The sequence below is a fragment of the Boleophthalmus pectinirostris genome, unplaced genomic scaffold (assembly GCF_026225935.1).
Source record: "Boleophthalmus pectinirostris isolate CB_2022bp ecotype Guang Dong unplaced genomic scaffold, ASM2622593v1 HiC_scaffold_21, whole genome shotgun sequence".
Taxonomy (NCBI): Eukaryota; Metazoa; Chordata; class Actinopteri; order Gobiiformes; family Gobiidae; genus Boleophthalmus; species Boleophthalmus pectinirostris.
The window spans coordinates 8,465,743-8,485,330 of record NW_026571175.1 but is presented as its reverse complement, the minus strand read 5'-3'; the positions used below and the strand labels follow the sequence as shown (position 1 = coordinate 8,485,330).

Sequence of the window (19,588 nt, the reverse complement as noted above, 5' to 3'; positions counted from 1 at the left end):
TTTAATGTTTCTTTTACAAATAATTTTAATAAAATGTGCACTGTGCAGTGATTGTCAGGGACACAGACATCATTTGAACAGAGACTCAGACACAAATACAAAAGTTCAAATACATGGAACATGGATTCACAAAATTTTGAAGATCATAATTTGTACGAAAGGAAAATGTAGTCTTTCACTTTGATATGGTAAAATATTTGTCACATTAAAATATCTGTAATTGTAAAGTACAGATCTGATATGTCAATTGTCTAATGTTATCAAAGAGATCTACTTAAATTGATACTATGCAGTGACATCATGTTGGAGGTCTTTTTAGGTGGTCTGAAAACTCAAGAAAAAAAAAATACAATAAGTATTTAAACAACCGATTTTCGCGAGCTGGTGATCAATATGAGTGTTCATGGTTCTATTTAGGTGTTGGGTTTTCAACAAAAAGTGTGGCTAACTGTTGGCTAACCCTAACTTTTGACTGTAATTTTATGTGTGAGAGACTTGTTTAACAGCCCAAATCAGCTCACCTGTTGTATTCCAGCTAAGTCGGTTCTTTCTGTTCAGATTGTGTTAAAATAAAGATCAAATGTGCATGTCTAAGTACTATATTTTTCCATCACAAGACATAATAGATTGTGGGACAGAGAAATAGCATGACAGGTCTAAGTTCCTCTGCAAAGAGTGTGAAGGTTTTTAACCTAACTACAACCAGCGTGTAACATCAATGTCCATTTGTGAATGTAATGTCACAAACACATAACAAAAAAACTATAAAATACAATAACTTAAGTATAAAAAGTCCATATTTGCAGATGAAGTTTGGTGCTACCGGAGGATCTCGCTGCGGATGAACTGGCACAGACACAGAGAGGCTGTAGTACAGTGGTTCCTCTTGAGGCGCATCCTGTAATGGGACGGTCCTGACAGGTGCTCAGACACCAGCAGCTTTATGTACAATGCACTGTAGGTCATCAACAGCTGCTGAGCTTTTACCTGCAGACAGGGAGAGAGTGGAGGGGTTTAAATATACTGTGATGTAATTAGGGCTGTATAAATGCCCAATTGTAGCATAGTTACAATTATCAGTCGTTGTCTATTTCCTGGTGGAGGGTCCTCTACTTGTGCTTACTTGTGCAAAATCGACTTTTCAGAGCTTTTAACCATATTAGAGTTTTCTTCTTAATTATTCTCTCGAAGTTGTATTTGATGTTAGATGTCATCCCCATTTTCATCACCACCAGCATACACTCACTGCTCTGTACTTGCTTTTTTCACCAATTATATTTCCTTAATCTGTACAGGATTTGGCAGTGTTGCATAGTCCTTTTTGTGCATATGCATTCTACTACTCGCTAGTGTGATCTGCGGCTATCCATCAGAGGTCCCACAACCTCATTGGGCACCACAGTTTATATATATATATATATATATATATATATATATATATATAATATATATATTTATATAAAAATATATATAAAAATGTGTTTCTCACCTTCCACGGTGGTAGGTCTCTCTCACCCTCATTCAGCTCGGGTCCTCTACCAGAGGCCTGGGAGCTTGAGAGTTCTGCGCAGTATCTTTGCTGTTCCCAGTACTGCACTTTTCTGGACTGAGATGTCCATTGTTTTTCCCGGTATCTGTTGAAGCCACTCTTCCAGTTTGGGGGTTACAGCCCCGAGTGCTCCGATCACCACAGGCACCACTGATGCCTTTACTTTCCAGGCTCTCTCCAGCTCTTCCTTGAGCCCCTGGTATTTCTCTAGCTTCTCGTGTTCCTTTTTCCTGATATTACCATCGCTTGGTATTGCGATGTCCACCACCACGGCTCTGCTCTGTTTCTTATCCACCACCACTATGTCTGGTTGGTTCGCCATCACCATTCTGTCAGTCTGTATCTGGAAGTCCCACAGGATCTTGGCTCGGTCATTCTCCACAACCTTTGGAGGTGTTTCCCACCTTGATCCTGGGGTTTCCAGCCCGTACTCTGCACAGATGTTTCTGTACACTATGCCCGCCACTTGGTTATGTCGCTCCATGTATGCTTTCCCTGCCAGCATCTTACACCCTGCAGTTATGTGCTGGACTGTCTCAGGAGCCTCTTTGCACAGTCTACATCATGGGTCTTGTCTGGTGTGGTAGATCTGGGCCTCTATTGCTCGAGTGCCCAGGGCCTGCTCCTGAGCAGCCAGGATCAGTGCCTCTGTGCTGTCCTTCAGACCAGCCCTCTCAAGCCATTGGTAGGATTTCTTGATATCAGCCACTTCAGTTATGTTCCGGTGGTACGCCCCATGTAGGGGTTTGTCCTGCCATGATGGTCCCACCAGCACCTCTTCCTCTGGACCCCATTAATAACTGCGGGGTGTAAGATGCTGGCAGGGAAAGCATACATGGAGCGACATAACCAAGTGGCGGGCATAGTGTACAGAAACATCTGTGCAGAGTACGGGCTGGAAACCCCAGGATCAAGGTGGGAAACACCTCCAAAGGTTGTGGAGAATGACCGAGCCAAGATCCTGTGGGACTTCCAGATACAGACTGACAGAATGGTGATGGCGAACCAACCAGACATAGTGGTGGTGGATAAGAAACAGAGCAGAGCCGTGGTGGTTGACATCGCAATACCAAGCGATGGTAATATCAGGAAAAAGGAACACGAGAAGCTAGAGAAATACCAGGGGCTCAAGGAAGAGCTGGAGAGAGCCTGGAAAGTAAAGGCATCAGTGGTGCCTGTGGTGATCGGAGCACTCGGGGCTGTAACCCCCAAACTGGAAGAGTGGCTACAACAGATACCGGGAAAAACAACGGACATCTCAGTCCAGAAAAGTGCAGTACTGGGAACAGCAAAGATACTGCGCAGAACTCTCAAGCTCCCAGGCCTCTGGTAGAGGACCCGAGCTGAATGAGGGTGAGAGAGACCTACCACCGTGGAAGGTGAGAAACACATTTTTTTTTTTTTATAACAGTGTGTGTGAACTAGAAGATGGTTTATTCTCTGTTACTAGCACTGTATTGTAATTTTGTTGTGTTTTTGGTAAGACAGCAACTTTAAAACCTTATTACAGTGGATGTGCATTTAGACAGGCCATTGGGAAAGAATAACAACCACCCCACAACTCAGTCTGCCTGCCTCTGAGTCTGGACAGCTGCAGCTATGAGAGAATGGCATTAAAAATGCTATATACAAATCCATCACATTTATTTTATTTTATCTATATAAAGCTCAAGGCTCGTCTCAGGCAGTACCGGTAGATATCCAGCATCTGTTCCAATACGAGCAGATGTGCAACTCAAAACTTCATCAAAAAATTCTTCACCTAAGATATTTGGCCCCATCTTCAAAGAAAAATACTGAAGGCTCTGAAGGTTCATGAATACATTTGCATACTAATGAGTTTGGTCATCTGTCCAGCTCCTGATCACAGCTCGACATCTGCAGCTCTAGTCATTAAAATACAGCCAGTGAAGAGACTGGACCAGAGGTGAAATCTTCAACTAGCTATGGAGGTAATGTTGGGAAGTAACTAAATATTTCTTGAAGGGCCCATATTTCTGATCTATGTTACGTTTCTTCATCACAAACATACCTGTTGTGTTTTGCTTTATTCACACATGGTAACACACAAACAGTGCATATTAAGACTGAGCTCTTTCCTCACACAGAAAACACCTTCCACCTTGTAATGTCATGTGGTAATGTAGGATGTGCTCCACTGTGTTTTTAAACTCCATACACCTTCACTAGAAATATTAGGATAATTTCAGACCAGGGATTGCCAATCTCTACTAAACAAGATGTAAAGGTAACTGTTAACTTGAAAACTACCACTTGTTAACTTGAACTACCACTACATGACATCACAAGGTGCAGTGGAGCATTTTGAGCTTTGGAGATGTAGACAAACTAATAATAAATGGCTACAGTTGAATGAAATAAAACACAACTCCAGGAATAAAAATAACGATACTGGAGTGCTGCACTGTATCAAAAAAATACGCATACAGGTGCTCATCAAACCAGAGGGCTTAAATTCTTATGGAGTAGAAAAAAAGATGTATTGATCGTCACAACTTTGTTTTTTCTACTCCACAAAAAAGGTATGTTTTTCAGGAAGTAACAATATGCTAACATGGTTGAAAGCTCATAAGAATGATTTGAGTAATATGATACATTAAATGCAGATATTTAGTCTTCTATAAATAAGTACATTCTACTCTTCTCACCACTGCCAGTAGATGAAAAAGGCAAAATAGACTCCATTATATATATAAGCAGTGTTGTGCAAGTTCACACTTTTCATGAACTAGTTCAAAGTTCAGTTCACACTTGTTCAAAGTGAATAGTTCACGTTCATAGTTCACAATTTTAATTTTGAACTAGTTCAAAGTTCAGTTCATTTTATATTTAGATGAGATCTGTAAATGAAAGGCTGCATTTATTTTTCAAACTGACTTCTAGTTTACAACAACTTTACAAGATCCACTGTTGGACAAGTGACTTTAAAACTGTAATGTGTTATTTATGACTTGTTACTGTCATTTCAGAGTCATTTGTTACATTACAATATTACTGTATTTAAAATGTAAAACATTACATGACTATTGCAGCACTTTTAATTTACTCTCACCAAAAGAACTGTTAAGATGCTGAACTTTTGCGCCGTATATGGACTGAACCAGGACTAAACCAGGTCTAAACCAGGTCTAAACCAGGACTAAACCAGAACTGAACCAGGTCTAAACCAGGACTAAACCAGGACTAAACCAGAACTGAACCAGGTCCAAACCAGGACTAAACCAGAACTGAACCAGGTCTAAACCAGGACTAAACCAGAACTGAACCAGGTCTAAACCAGGACTAAACCAGGTCTATACCAGAACTGAACCAGGACTAAACCAGGTCTAAACCAGAACTGAACCAGGACTAAACCAGGTCTAAACCAGGTCTAAACCAGGACTAAACCAGAACTGAACCAGGTCTAAACCAGGACTAAACCAGGACTAAACCAGAACTGAACCAGGTCCAAACCAGGACTAAACCAGGTCTAAACCAGGACTAAACCAGAACTGAACCAGGTCTAAACCAGGACTAAACCAGAACTGAACCAGGTCTAAACCAGGACTAAACCAGGTCTATACCAGAACTGAACCAGGACTAAACCAGGTCTAAACCAGAACTGAACCAGGACTAAACCAGGTCTAAACCAGGACTAAACCAGAACTGAACCAGGTCTAAACCAGGACTAAACCAGGTCTATACCAGAACTGAACCAGGACTAAACCAGGTCTAAACCAGAACTGAACCAGGACTAAACCAGGTCTAAACCAGGTCTAAACCAGGACTAAACCAGAACTGAACCAGGTCTAAACCAGGACTAAACCAGGACTAAACCAGAACTGAACCAGGTCCAAACCAGGACTAAACCAGGTCTAAACCAGGACTAAACCAGAACTGAACCAGGTCTAAACCAGGACTAAACCAGAACTGAACCAGGTCTAAACCAGGACTAAACCAGGTCTATACCAGAACTGAACCAGGACTAAACCAGGTCTAAACCAGAACTGAACCAGGACTAAACCAGGTCTAAACCAGGACTAAACCAGAACTGAACCAGGTCCAAACCAGGACTAAACCAGGTCTAAACCAGGACTAAACCAGAACTGAACCAGGTCTAAACCAGGACTAAACCAGAACTGAACCAGGTCTAAACCAGGACTAAACCAGGTCTATACCAGAACTGAACCAGGACTAAACCAGGTCTAAACCAGAACTGAACCAGGACTAAACCAGGTCTAAACCAGGACTAAACCAGGACTAAACCAGAACTGAACCAGGACTGAACCAGGTCTAAACCAGGTCTAAACCAGAACTGAACCAGGACTAAACCAGGTCTAAACCAGGTCTAAACCAGGAATAAACAAAGACTAAACCAGAATTGAACCAGGTCTAAACCAGGACTGAACCAGGGCTAAACCAGGTCTAAACCAGGACTAAACCAGAACTGAACCAGGTCTAAACCAGGACTAAACCAGAACTGAACCAGGTCTAAACCAGGACTAAACCAGGTCTATACCAGAACTGAACCAGGACTAAACCAGGTCTAAACCAGGTCTAAACCAGAACTGAACCAGGACTAAACCAGGTCTAAACCAGAACTGAACCAGGTCCAAACCAGGACTAAACCAGATCTAAACCAGGACTAAACCAGAACTGAACCAGGTCTAAACCAGGACTAAACCAGGTCTATACCAGAACTGAACCAGGACTAAACCAGGTCTAAACCAGGTCTAAACCAGAACTGAACCAGGACTAAACCAGGTCTAAACCAGGTCTAAACCAGGACTAAACCAGGACTAAACCAGAACTGAACCAGGACTGAACCAGGTCTAAACCAGGTCTAAACCAGAACTGAACCAGGACTAAACCAGGTCTAAACCATGTCTAAACCAGGTCTAAACCAGGAATAAACCAAGACTAAACCAGGACTGAACCAGAATTGAACCAGGTCTAAACCAGGACTGAACCAGGACTGAACCAGGGCTAAACCAGGAATAAACCAAGACTAAACCAGGACTGAACCAGAATTGAACCAGGTCTAAACCAGGATTGAACCAGGACTAAACCAGGACTAAACCAGAACTGAACCAGGACTAAACCAGGTCTAAACCAGAACTGAACCAGGACTAAACCAGGACTAAACCAAGACTAAACCAGGACCAAACCAGGACTAATCCTGGACTAAAACTTGGAATCTAGGACCGCCCCTGAGAGAACCCCGAGTGCGATCGGGCGTCAGCTGCGTTTAGTTCGGTGGAGCGCGGACTTCTGCGTCGGTCCTTTCGCTCAGGATCACGGTTTACGCGGGCGCACCTCCGGCGTTTCACCGCTGCTGATATCGCGGTGATTTTAGCAAATTTGTATGAAGAAAAACGAAAAAGCCACCATTTCAATCCAGGTTAAAAAAGCATTGTGACGCGCGTTACTGACATATGTACCAAGTAAAATAATACGCGCGCAGAGCAGCACATCCTGTGCGTGTAGATTTCAGAAAATAGGATCCATCCTATTTTTTGACGCTCTACACGAGCTTAGGCGCGTATCCCCGTCAAAATACACAGAGAGCATGTATCTATTGTTGTATTTGTGCATTTACCATCAGCACATTGTGCTCCCTGGGCAGTTGTGGATCATGTGAAAGAGCCCAGATCCACATAGACTGTTAATTAGTGCTTTGAAATGTACTTTTGAAATCCTTGCGTTTGCCGTGGTCAGCCTGTACAAAAGGTAAATACAAGCAGCTAAACGCGCCCAGTCAAGTTTGATTGACTTCCCATTGAGAGACACAAGAGCCCGTACGTTCCGCTAAAGCTGCCGGTGGAGTCGCCTTCGCGACACGCGGCTGTGGTTTCGCGAGGTGAAGTGCGAGCAGATCGTCACTCGTCAGGTGAAAACAAATTCCGACGTTTAACTGAACCCCAACAGTGACGTACGTCGTTCATCACACATAATTTGAACAAATTCACGTTCAAGTTCTTGATTTACAAAAGTGTTGCGTTCAGTTCAAAGTTCACTGAAAAATGAACGTGTTCAATGAACGCGTTCTTTTGAACTCGTTCATGCACAACACTGTATATAAGTGTATAATAATGTCACCATGTAACATTTTTGTTGGGGCTGCTAGTCTCCATGGAAATGTTTATGCAGTATGGCATTAAACTAGCTTGCATTTATTTAATTACATGTGTTATGTTACACAGAAATACCTTGTTAGGCACGCATTGTTACTGTGAGAGGGATCACCTCTCCACAAATCTAACCTTTAACTTTGCTTTGTGGTGACACCTTCTCATCTCCATGTCATGTGGCTGACACCCCATCAGAAAAGTTACAGATTGCACCTTTAACACTATTCCTGCCTCATAGCATTAGGATCTCAGGTTCCAAGTCAGGTATTCATGAATCTGAATGAATGTATTATAATGAGTTTTTGTAAATATTTTTACCTGAGCAGACAGCACTGTGTCTGGGACGAGGCTGAGGCTGGTGGTGAGTTGGTGCGCGCCCTTCTGGTCTGAGGAGGTATTTCGCTCTGGCTCCTCCTGCAGCAGGGGCCTGTGTTCGTCTGTGCCCTGCTCCACATCGCCCTCTTCTGTCTCTGTTTTGATCTGTGAGACTTCACTGACCAGAACCAGGTGAGACATCCTCTTCTTCAGCTTATTCTGCAAAATAAATACATAATTAATACATTTTAAACAAATTAAGCTGAATGAGATAAGAGTGTACATTTAACAGAGAGTAAAGGTAAATGGTAAAAAAGGCTAAATGCTATTTTAAAGCTACCATCCTTTATTAGACTGGCCGACCCATCCCTGTTGTTTTCTTCACCACTAGACCAATTAGAAACATCTCATAAAACTATAGATGGTAGCTTCAAAACAGAAAAACCAAGAAGAAAGAAAAGATCTTAGTGTACCTGAGTGTAATCAATATACAGCTTTATGTAACCCATGCATTATTTATTAGCAATTTCAACACAATAAAAAATACTACAATTCACAAATTGACTACAACCAGAAATGTATAAAGTAAAGAGAATCGGATAATCTCACCTGAATATTTTGGGATTCATAATTTTGCTCCTCTAAGGTCTCAGTCAAAGCTCTCAAACAGCGCGACATGTCCCAGTAAACAAAATACAGCTAAACAAATCATAACCATAACACATTATTAAAGGATATTTTAGCTTGCATTTTATACATAGTTATTTAAAACCCATATGTTCTAATGTTCACCTGCAGATTACTGGTGCAGTTCTCGACCCAATCGGCCACAGATACCAACAGCTTGTGTTTGACTAGCCTCTCATTCACCGCGATCAACCTCACATCCAAATTTATGTTGATCTGACACAAACAATAAAGTAATCATTAGCAAAGTATTCATAAATAAGTCATTTCATTATTCATTATTGTTGGCACTCTGTATTGTATTTTGGACACCTCGGCATTATTTGATCATTTTACAATCTAAAATCATGTATATGTAGGCTACAGGTATGGATACTTTACAAATTGTCATAGTTGCAAGCAGAGGGCACAAGGACTTTATATACAGTGCTGTATAAATGAGGTTATTATTATCCCTACATTTTCTGTCTTTAAAGGAACATTGTGTAACTTTTCTGGTTGAGGGTCTGCAACCTGGTTGTCTTCATGGAGATGCTATTTCTATTACTATTGGAGGTCCTATATAATGAAAAAAATAAAATAAAATCTTCTTAAGCCATGTTAAAATGTTAACTCATCAAAAATATACATGGAATTGTTTCATACACACATGTTTGAATAATTCTTTATTATTAGTATAGTCTATTATTAGTCTACTTCTCGTAAGCTCAAAATGCTCTGCTCCACCTTGTGATGTCATGAAGCGGTAGTTTTCTAGTTAACAACTTTATATTTAAAATATTTACAGTGATTCTACTGAAGGTGTATGGAGTTTAAAAACATACATCACAAGCTGGAACAGAGTGTTCTCAGTTTGTGAAAAGAACATAACAATATGGGCCCTTTAACCCTTCCAGACAGACATGTTTTACATAACCGCGCATAACTTTTAACCATAAAAGATAGAAACTTTTTTTTTTTTTCTCAGAAAGTAGACAGCCGTGGCTCTCCCATAGCGGGCTCTCCATGGATCTATTAAAATAATATGAGCATATTTCCGGCATCATCCTTCGTCACACGCAAGCTGCGTGGTGACGTGGTGAAAACAAGTGTCCAATAGGAACTTTGTTCTTGGGCACATGACGCGCTCATTCCATTTTGATTTGCCCAAACTTTGCCGAACTTTAGACAGTTTTCACACAGATGAGGAGTTGGATTACCTGGAGGGTCTGGACCCTGCTGAAGAGTAAGTGGCAAATAGTTCACAGCTATTTCGAGCAAACAGTGCGCAACGCTTGTAGTAAACGGGCGTAAAAACATATAGTTGCGTGCATAATGCGTATTTGCGTATTGTTTGGATAAAGTTTTATTTGGTGCGTGCGGAGGATAACAGTAACCATTTAGGTGGGAGATGGGATTATACACTGAAAACAACTTTTTACCCGTGTTGCACTAGATTTAGGACATGTATGTTGTTGTTTGTAACAACTACATGTGTAACACAAGTACCCAACGAGTTGCATGCGTAATGCGTATTTATGCGTTTGGAATGTGTGGCTGCTCTAATTAGTGAGGTCATAATATCTTGACACCATTTAAGTGGGGGATAGGGTTGTACACTTACTGTGTTTTCTCCTGCTGCACTAGACTTATGTAACACATACGTTTTACACAAGCACCCACCCTTTCCTTTGTTTAATGCCATGCTGTCCACTTCAAGTGCCTCCCCAGCTTCATCAAGGGCTACAACCCTAGCCACCCCTGATAAGAATTGCTTCCATGATTGGTACCAGTGAAGGAATGTATATATATATTTTTTGTTTGTTTTTGTTTTGAGGGGGACCTACAGACTTGATATTTTGCACTTTTGTAGCCAAGACCCTAAACTAAGCATTTTTTTATGTCTAAAAAGTTGTTTATCCATATTTGCTGTGTGTTTTGAATAAAGGAGTATGAATATTACTTTCTGGTCCTATAGCTTTTATTACAGCCATATGACACAATTACAACATGCAGATTGTGAAAGAACAGGTTGTACTGAAAAGGATGTATAATACTTTATTAGGAGGTAAAAGGGGGAGTTTTAATAGCAAAATTAAGAAAAAAATCCAGGCGAGGACAGATGTACTAAAATTACCCTTAGGTCTGGAAGGATTAAATTTATCCATCTCCATGTATACAAGCAGGTGACGACGCAAGGTCAACTGACAGTTTAGATCTGTGGAGAGGCAATCCGCTCACAATAAGTAAGCAAGTACTTTTGAGCAGTTAAAACACCTGTTACTGAATGAATGCAAGGCTAACATTATGGCAAACTGCGGACCATTCCACACAAAGCATTAACATCTCCAAGGAAACAAACAACACTCTACCAGAAAAGTTACACAAGGCAGCTTTAACTATTTGCTTGTGTAAAGTTTTGGTCGTGTTACCTTCTTGTTGCTACGGTGGAGTATGAAGATGATGGCGGTGGTGAGGAAGATGGCGACGAGACTCACGCAGAGACAGAGGACCCAGTAATCTGTGATGGTGATGTAAGTGTGCAGACTGGAGAAGACCGCGCACCACAGGACCACGTACAGCACCTGAGCAGTACACAACATACAGCACAGTAAGTGTCTCTGACTGTGGGTATGAACAGTGCAGTACAGTGCAGTTTTAACGTGTTCATAATTTGAGAAAAAAAATAATTACAACAAATAAAAAAGATTGATTCAGTAGTTTCTGTTGAACAAACCAACATTTTTTGAATTCAAAATTACTACATTTGAAGACTAAATCTCAAAATCTACAAAATACTTTAGTATTTTAATACTTTTACTTAAGTAGATTTTTTCATGTGATACTTTTACTTGAGTATTTTTTTCTCAGGTATCTGTACTTTTAGTTACAAATACAAATAAAGAGCAGGTGGTGACTTGGGTGTATTGAGTGAATATAGGAGGAACAAAAGGTTGAGAGTGACTTTGAATGAAACACAATACACAATACCTCAGCTAAGCACACGTTTTATTTCTTTATTATATGGTCAGTGAGAGTTCTAAAGGTAAATGATGTGCATTATTTCTGAATAACCGGACAGGTAGTTTTGGGAACAGGTAATCACTGTTCTATATCACCATAACAACAAGTTTTTGTTTTTTCCCAAAAAAAATTATTGCTCTGAAAAATGTAGAAAAACATGCGTCCTTACTCTGAGTGGACTTGCATCTTCACAATCCTGACTGTTACACACCTGACTTGAGCTAGAAGAGGGTCTGCTTGTCTCTAGAAATGTTGTTCCTTTGGCTATAATATTCCACATTATGGCATAAAACCAATCTATCTCCATGGAGAATGTTCTGAAATATGTTTTTTTTTACTTTCTATTTTCATGGAATCATGCAGATGACCTGCCAGCACCAGAAAATTTATGGACCGCTAATTAAGACATGTTCAATTTAAAAAAGCATATCACCAGCAGGGGGAGTCAACAGCCAAAATCACAGGAGAAGAGGGGAATTGTATTAGTTAACATTAAACATATTGTTCATTCTTTTGATCATGTAAAAAAAGATCTGCACTATTTTTGTTTATGGAATATGTTTTTAAATATGGATTGATATGTAGACCTATTAAATATGTGGAAAATCTCACTGGGTTCAAATTACATAATGATACCTCAAGATGTGATATTAAACCTATTAAACTCACTGGAGCCATGAGGAAATGAAAGAGGGAGGAGTTAAAGGTGATGTATCTTTTTACTGAAGGGACATCAAGGGCAGTTTTCAGAGGAACCTCCAAATCTGACTCTGGGATCTGTGAAAAATAAATATAATTAAAGCTCCACCCAGTATCTTTCCTGATCATGGGGTCCACAGAGATGTTATTGCTTATCCTGGAATGTTACACAGTTGACTATAAATGTAATCGAGTAAGCATATGGTTAGTTATATGGTTTTTATTGCTCAAAAAACAAAAACTAGATAATGACTTGCAAACTGGCCTAGTGGCGTTCCATATTTCTTTCAGTGAAGATGTTAAGTTTAATGCCAAACTGTGGAACATTCTAGGCAAAGCATCTCCATGGAGACAAGCAGGTGGCAGACCGTCCAACAGAGAAGTTACACAGCACCAGTATTTATCAGCAAACTTAATGTGTAAATTCTATTGTGTAAAACATTTACAAGTTGGCCTGATCTCCACTTTAACCTTAACTTCTTCCTGCTGTCACGAGTTTTATGAGAATCCAGTTCAAGAGAGCAATGTGGGTTAACCCAAGATGGCATTGCAAAACAAAGGCAATTATAAATCTTTCACTTCTCTGTCTTGAATACTTTTATAATGACTACTTCCTGAAACTACAAATGGACTGGCCAAACATTCAACCAGTTTTGTTCTTTTATGCTGTATATGCAAAATACTTATATATACAGTATATCGCAATAATAATATAAGTGCATATGACGGGTTTTCATGTTTTCCCAATTGTTTGGATTTGTTTTTTTGGGGGGGGGATCGTATCTGCATGTGGTAAATATTTATCATTAGTTTACATAATTTAAGTGGAAGTTTGTGAAAAAAAGTTGAAGAGATGAAATATAGAACAGAATCCCTCTACCACCTTGTGATGTCATGTGGCAATACAGGAAGTGCTCCACTGGGTTTTTAAACTCCTTACACTTTCACTAGAATCATTTGGATCATTTCACCCCTGGAATTGCAAATCTCTACTGATCTAAAGGTAAAAAGTAGCTCTTAACTTGGAAACTACCACTACATGACATCATAAGGTGGAACAGAGCATTTTGAGTTGTGGAGATGTAGACAGGCTAATAATAAAGGGTTACTCAAATACATGTGAATGAAACAAAACACAACTCCAGGTATGTTTTTGAGGAGGTTACAACATTATAACATGGCTTAAAGTTCACAAGAGTCTGTTTTGTGTAACATAAGAAAATTGATTTAACAAAATAAAGGTGCTGTCATTTACTTTTTTATCAATCTAATCCTAAATTAGATGAGTTTGGACCCATGTTAACTTTATGGTTGCTAGATAACAGTTATGGCATTACGTCGATGTCATACCTCCTGCCATCTCCAACCAGGAAGTACAATGATCTACTTAATAGGCAAAAATAGGCAAGATTTTAACTTGATCTTAAATAATGTTATGGTGAAATAATGAGTCTAACCTGTCATATGAACTTTAATGCCTCCAAGTGCCAACCTGTGGACTGACCTGAAAACCGTTCATCTCCAGACGACTGCGGCACATCTCCAGGTCAAAACCAGGGCTTAAAATGGAGCCACTCGAAATCGACAACACACACTGACCTGAAAAAGACCAAACCAGAGACTATTCACTAAACAAAAGGTTAAATGGCCTATATTGATGTTTTCTGATGTTGTTTCCTCTTCACAATCATACCTGAAGTTTTGTTTCATTCACACATGTTTAACACGCAAACCCTGCATATTTAGGCTGAGTTCTTCTCTCAAATGGAAAACACTATTCCACATTGTGATGTCATGTGGTAATACAGAAAGTGCTCTATTATGTTTTTAAACTCATGCACCTTCACTAGAACCATTTGGATCATTTCAGCTTTCTCTATTAATCTAAAGATAAAAGGAAGCTGTTCACTTGAAAACTACCAAATCATGACATCACAAGGTGGAACAGAGCATTTTGAGCTTTGGAGATATAGACTAATATACAAACGTGTGTGAAAATGAAACAAAACACAACTCTGGGTATGTTTTTGAGGAGGTAACAACATTCTAACATGGCTTAAAGCTCACAATTTTCAGTTAATTTTGTGTAATTTAAACAAATACAAACACTAGCATTAGAAACATTTATGTAGGCATAGACTTAGAAAAACTTTATTCATCTACAATGGAAATTGCACAGCAAAGAAAAGAAGGTAAAATTCAAAGCACAAATTGCCTGAAAACTTCCATAATAGGGGTAGGACGAGACACAATCTTTCCTGGGCAAGACAAGATTTTCACACAATTTTCCCAAGTAATTTACAAATAAATTGTGTGGGTCTGTTCATAATTTTGTCCTCACTTTTTATATATTTAATGTTGTAGATTTGCTGTCATTGTATCACTGCTTTTTAGTACTACAGGCTCTAAAGAGTTGTTATTCAGAAAGGTAAACATGTTTGCCCTAGGTAAATGTAAAACTATGAACAAAAAAACTGACAAGATAATTTTTTCGCATGTGTGCACAGTCCTGAGGCAATTTTTCTCACAAGATCTTGTCCCATCCCTATTCCACAGTATAATAATAAATATGTATAAACAGAAATAGAAATATGATGTATTAGTAGTACTGCTGAATTCAGATGTATACATAATTTTTCAATACCATTTAAGTATCTGTCCGCACCGCTGTTGGCCTGAGATTTGACTGGTTGAACCTGGTTTTCCTCGATCGCACCCCCTCTATGATCAGCCATCTTGCAGAGGTCACCAGAGCCTGGGAAAGTGGAAGAGTCAGTAAGGATAAAGTAAAAAAGAAACTTTTCAGTGGATTTTCATGCTCAGAGCAAAGATGGTGCCTTTATCTTGTGACTGTGGGTGCGGGTCATGGGGAGCTGGCAGTAGGGTTGTTCAAAAAAATCAAATCAGTACCAAGATACTAATCAATAAAAAAAAATCTAAACTAGATAATTATTTGAACAAGTATCAATAGAATTTCCTTTCCATAGTTAGGAGTATATACTTGAGGTAGAAGACTGTATTATAATCGTAAAGACTGAAAACCAACAATTATGACCTTTTCAGAAGCCAAAAAAATGTAATTTCAGTCTCTACTGTAGAAAGTGTAGCACTATAAGACATTGTGAATGTGTGTGAGATTTGAATTTTCGGGTTTCTTGATGTCCATTTTTGTGAATTAGAGTAAAAGTGTGACTTATAATTTATATTGTAAAATAGTAAATGGTCTCATTTTATATAGTGCTTTCCACCTTCAAGGCACTTAAAGCACTTAACATCAAGGAACCACTCACCCATTCACACAGGTATACACCAGTGTACACACACAATGGGGCCAAGGTGGGTTAAGTGTCTTGCCCAAAGACACAGCAACAGCATTCATCTGTGGTCATACTACCAACGCCATGGACCAGTGGATCTGTTTGTGTTGAGAGCCAACCTTCAGATCAGTGGACAAACACAAACTGATTGAGCTACTGTCGCTTGTTTTTTGATTTTGTGAAATTGTAAAATTCAAAAACTACCTTAAAGTGCATTTGACAGATTCATATATTTTTCTAATTGTGACTTGGTTTGATGGGATAGTACCAATGGTAAATATTTATCATGTTTTCCCATCAGTTAAGTAACAGTTTGTGAAGAAAAGTAGAGAACAAACAGTTGGAAAATACATCAAGTAGCAGTGAGTTCTAAAACAAAATCCCTCTACCTATGTTATCAAGTCCAGCCAAAATGCAGAGATAGTTTATGCACAAGGAGGGTATTTTCTAACAGTTTAAGCATTGATTAAACAAAATAACAGTGTTGTCATTTGTTTGTATTAGTCTAATCATAACTATTGAGTAACATGTTTTGGCCCTTGTTAACATTAGGTAACATATCTCTACCTTTGTCACATCAACTCCAAGTGTCTAACCAGGAAGCAAATAAAAAAAGTCACCAAAATTACAAAATTAGAAAAAACTAGGCAAAATTTTTTGTAAAATCTTGAATATAATTAAATAATTTTAACAGCTTTTGAGAAATTTGCTGTCTAAACATATAAGTCTAACCATGTAATGTAGGTAGAGAAAAAAACAAAGAAATCAGTCATAGGAATTGAAAATAGGGATTGAAATTCTTGACCTATAGGCAGTCTGGCCAGGTCAAGAATGTTAATATCTGTCTGAGCAGTACCAACAATAGTAGTAGTCTACTCTAGGGCTAGTTACATTCTTTACTCACTTTACTTTTTGCTCAACCCAGAAGATACGTTAGCTGAGTTCTTCATTTGGTTGATAGTGTTGGCAACTTCTACTTTGAGTTTGAATTCTATGTTATTTTCAAACTCCACCTTTCACCCACAGTTGGTTCCAGTTTCACAATAATCACATTTGATCTGAGCGTGTGTTAGCTGAAGATAACACAAGCACCTTAGGGTCCTTCCCGTCGACAGCTCACTTCCTCTGACGGAGACTTCACATCTGCAAAAACACAACAAGATTAAACTGGCATTCATTTTGCCATAGAGTTTTCAAATGAAATGAAATAGGGTTTAAAGCTTCTGTATATGGCATAACCTATGAACATAAAACATAGCTGGATTGAAATTTGAGTTTGAAACTTGATGAACAGCAAAAGTTTGAAATGCATTTTGTTTAATTTTCACATTTTCTGTATTTCCTTTAATTTGATTGTGTTGATACTTTGCAGTGACATCAAACTGGGGATGTTCTGCATGTATCTCTGTGATGTAATGTCAAGCAGATACCATGGTGATACACTGCACTCACACACACACACACTAGCAAACACTGTCAAAAAAGGAGTAGTATGGCATTAAATGTATGTACCTTGTATTCAACTGCAAGTGTTTTACAGCTCAAACAAACCTTGATAAACATGCATTCTTCTTTGCAACTCTACAAATCTCACCTGTGACTTGGCTTTATAGTGTTATTTTCTTGTCTCCATGGTGATAGATAAACTTAATCCCATATATGTTGAGAAGCACCATCCACCAGAAAAGTTACATAATGTAATTTTAACTATAGAACCAGAAGTAGACAGGCATCGTACTATACTCAGCTCTGTACCATGACAAATATATCATACTTCCTGTTCAGTCTCTCTCTTCCTCTGTCTCTATCTCTCCCTCTCTCCTCCTCACTCTCTTTTTCTCTCTTTCTCTCTTTCTCTCTCTCCCCTCTCTATCCCTCTTTTCTCTCTCTCCCTCTATCTATCCTCCCTTTTTCTTTCCCTCTCTTCCCCTCTTTCTGTCTTCTCCTCTCTCTCTCTCTCTCTCTCTCTCTCTCTCTCACACACACACACACACACATACTCACTTTTGCAGCACATTTTGAAGTTCAGTGTGAAATTCAAAGGCGTGATGTTAGCTTGACCCATTTCCCTGTCTGCAGTTTTGAAAAGAGCCACTGCAAAGTCAATTCACAGCCACAATGGATATGCCAATCGAAAAACATATTTGATTATTTTATATAAACACCAATGTATGCAAATTCATCTCTGTAGCCAAGTTCTAATACTAATGCTTGTTGCTGAGAAACTTGCATTGCATTACATAATAGCTCTGTACTCTATAAAACCACCCTACATCTCAACTTCATATCTCTTATTTCTTGTTTTGAGTTGTTGCCTCTTCTCTATGTAAATCTACTGCAGTTCAAAATACTTAAAAACAACTAGCAGAAGGCATGCCAGTACTTGTAATCAGTCAAGTGCCCACAATGTAGTTTCACTTTTTAAATTTCGGTTTAAAACTTAAAATTGATCTTTTTAACTGTTTTAACTGTAAACTGAAAACTATAAATGCACAGGTATATAAAAACAGTATTCTTACCATCACAGTAAGTAGTTTAGTTAAATCTTTTTGTTCAAACCTGTGACAAAACCACAGAATCATTATGAGTCAAACCACAAATTTGATGGTGGCAGCTCTCAAACTTCTGAAACTACATTGCGCAAGTTAATTCACTTTTTACATTTCCTAAAACTTGGAGCCATTTACTTTCATGTATCTAAAGGTACAGTGTGTAACTTTCTGTAGGTGACACTTTGCCTACATGGCTCAATGGAAATAGAAAGTTTATTTTGGCAAAAAATGTATGTACTGTGCCTTAACAGTTAACAGTAGACTTACCCTAATGGTATAATTGCTTTCACTGATTAACTTCATATTCTTAGGTGTAATTCTTTAAGCTGTACTGATTTTTGAATAATGTTGATGTTTGACAAAGAAAACAACAGAAAATTAAATATTTAGATCAAAATTCACTGCAATCTTTACCAAGTTTGTTCTCATTCACGTAATATCTTATAAGTCATTCATTACTGACTCACTTTTCCAAGGAATTCTATGCCTTCATTCAATATATTCACCTAACAATGTTAAGAGTTACATTTTTGAAGTTCTATCAAACAAAATATTCTTTAGCTCATGTTAGTGACTGTATTCTTACAGCTAATCCAATCTCAAATTAAGCATAAAAAGTTAAAACCCTAAAATTTAAAAAATGTATGTATGTATTTATTTATTTGCATTGTAAGAGCAAGGACAGAACAAGCACCCATATTACACCCATATAATTTACTCATCTATGTGATAATCTTCCTTCCTCATCAGAAACATAGCTGGGGTTGTGTTTTGTTTCATTCACATGTGTTACTCACAAACCCTGCATATTTAACTCTTCTCTCAACCTGAAAACACAGTAAGCAAAGACAGAACAAGCACAAAACTAACTGATAACGGAAATAATACCTTACCTGTTTTGAAAGTAGCCATCCATTCCTTACTCTACCATTGTTACGAGCTTCATATGGTCCTCATAGCAGCTGTAGTCAGTCCCCTCTCCCAGATACAGCGTAAGTGTTTAGTTTTGAGCTTTCCTGTTTAGAGGCGTGTGACTCAGATCAGCTGTGCCTCATGACTGCACTAGGAATGCACCTCTGCTTTGCCCTAGAAAGAAAGAGAATGTAAAAGAGCAGTAACAATAGGCGGAGAAATGTTATGTCAATGTTATTGTTAGAAAGAAATATGACAGGTTCATTCAAGGAAAAGTTCAGAGTTGTACCTTAAATGACACACAAGACTCAACAATGCACTTTTGACAGCTTGTATTTGTTATTAGAATGTAATTTATGAACTTACATTGTCATCATTTAAAAAAAAAAAAATCTCTAATCTGACATGACTCAAGATGAAATA

General features: G+C 38.6%; 1 protein-coding gene across 8 annotated transcripts; it reads right to left on the bottom strand.

Moving 5' to 3' along the window:
* Window positions 1-19,313, bottom strand: LOC110173326 (transmembrane protein 268). Of its 8 annotated transcripts, none has more exons than XM_055157186.1 (11): window positions 19,147-19,313; window positions 17,706-17,795; window positions 16,794-16,844; window positions 15,029-15,139; window positions 13,889-13,983; window positions 12,355-12,462; window positions 11,094-11,246; window positions 8,788-8,898; window positions 8,605-8,694; window positions 7,999-8,214; window positions 1-987 (listed from the first exon to the last, which is right to left on the bottom strand). In XM_055157186.1, the coding sequence occupies exons 4-11, from the start codon at window positions 15,117-15,119 to the stop codon at window positions 820-822; spliced, it is 1,032 nt and encodes a 343-aa protein (XP_055013161.1). In that variant the 5' UTR covers window positions 15,120-15,139; window positions 16,794-16,844; window positions 17,706-17,795; window positions 19,147-19,313; the 3' UTR covers window positions 1-819. The 8 variants fall into 8 exon arrangements, with proteins under 8 accessions (XP_055013161.1, XP_055013162.1, XP_020794984.1 ...); XM_055157187.1 differs by having other exon boundaries at window positions 17,706-17,774; XM_020939325.2 differs by lacking the exon at window positions 17,706-17,795.
* Between the last annotated feature and the right edge of the window lie 275 nt (window positions 19,314-19,588).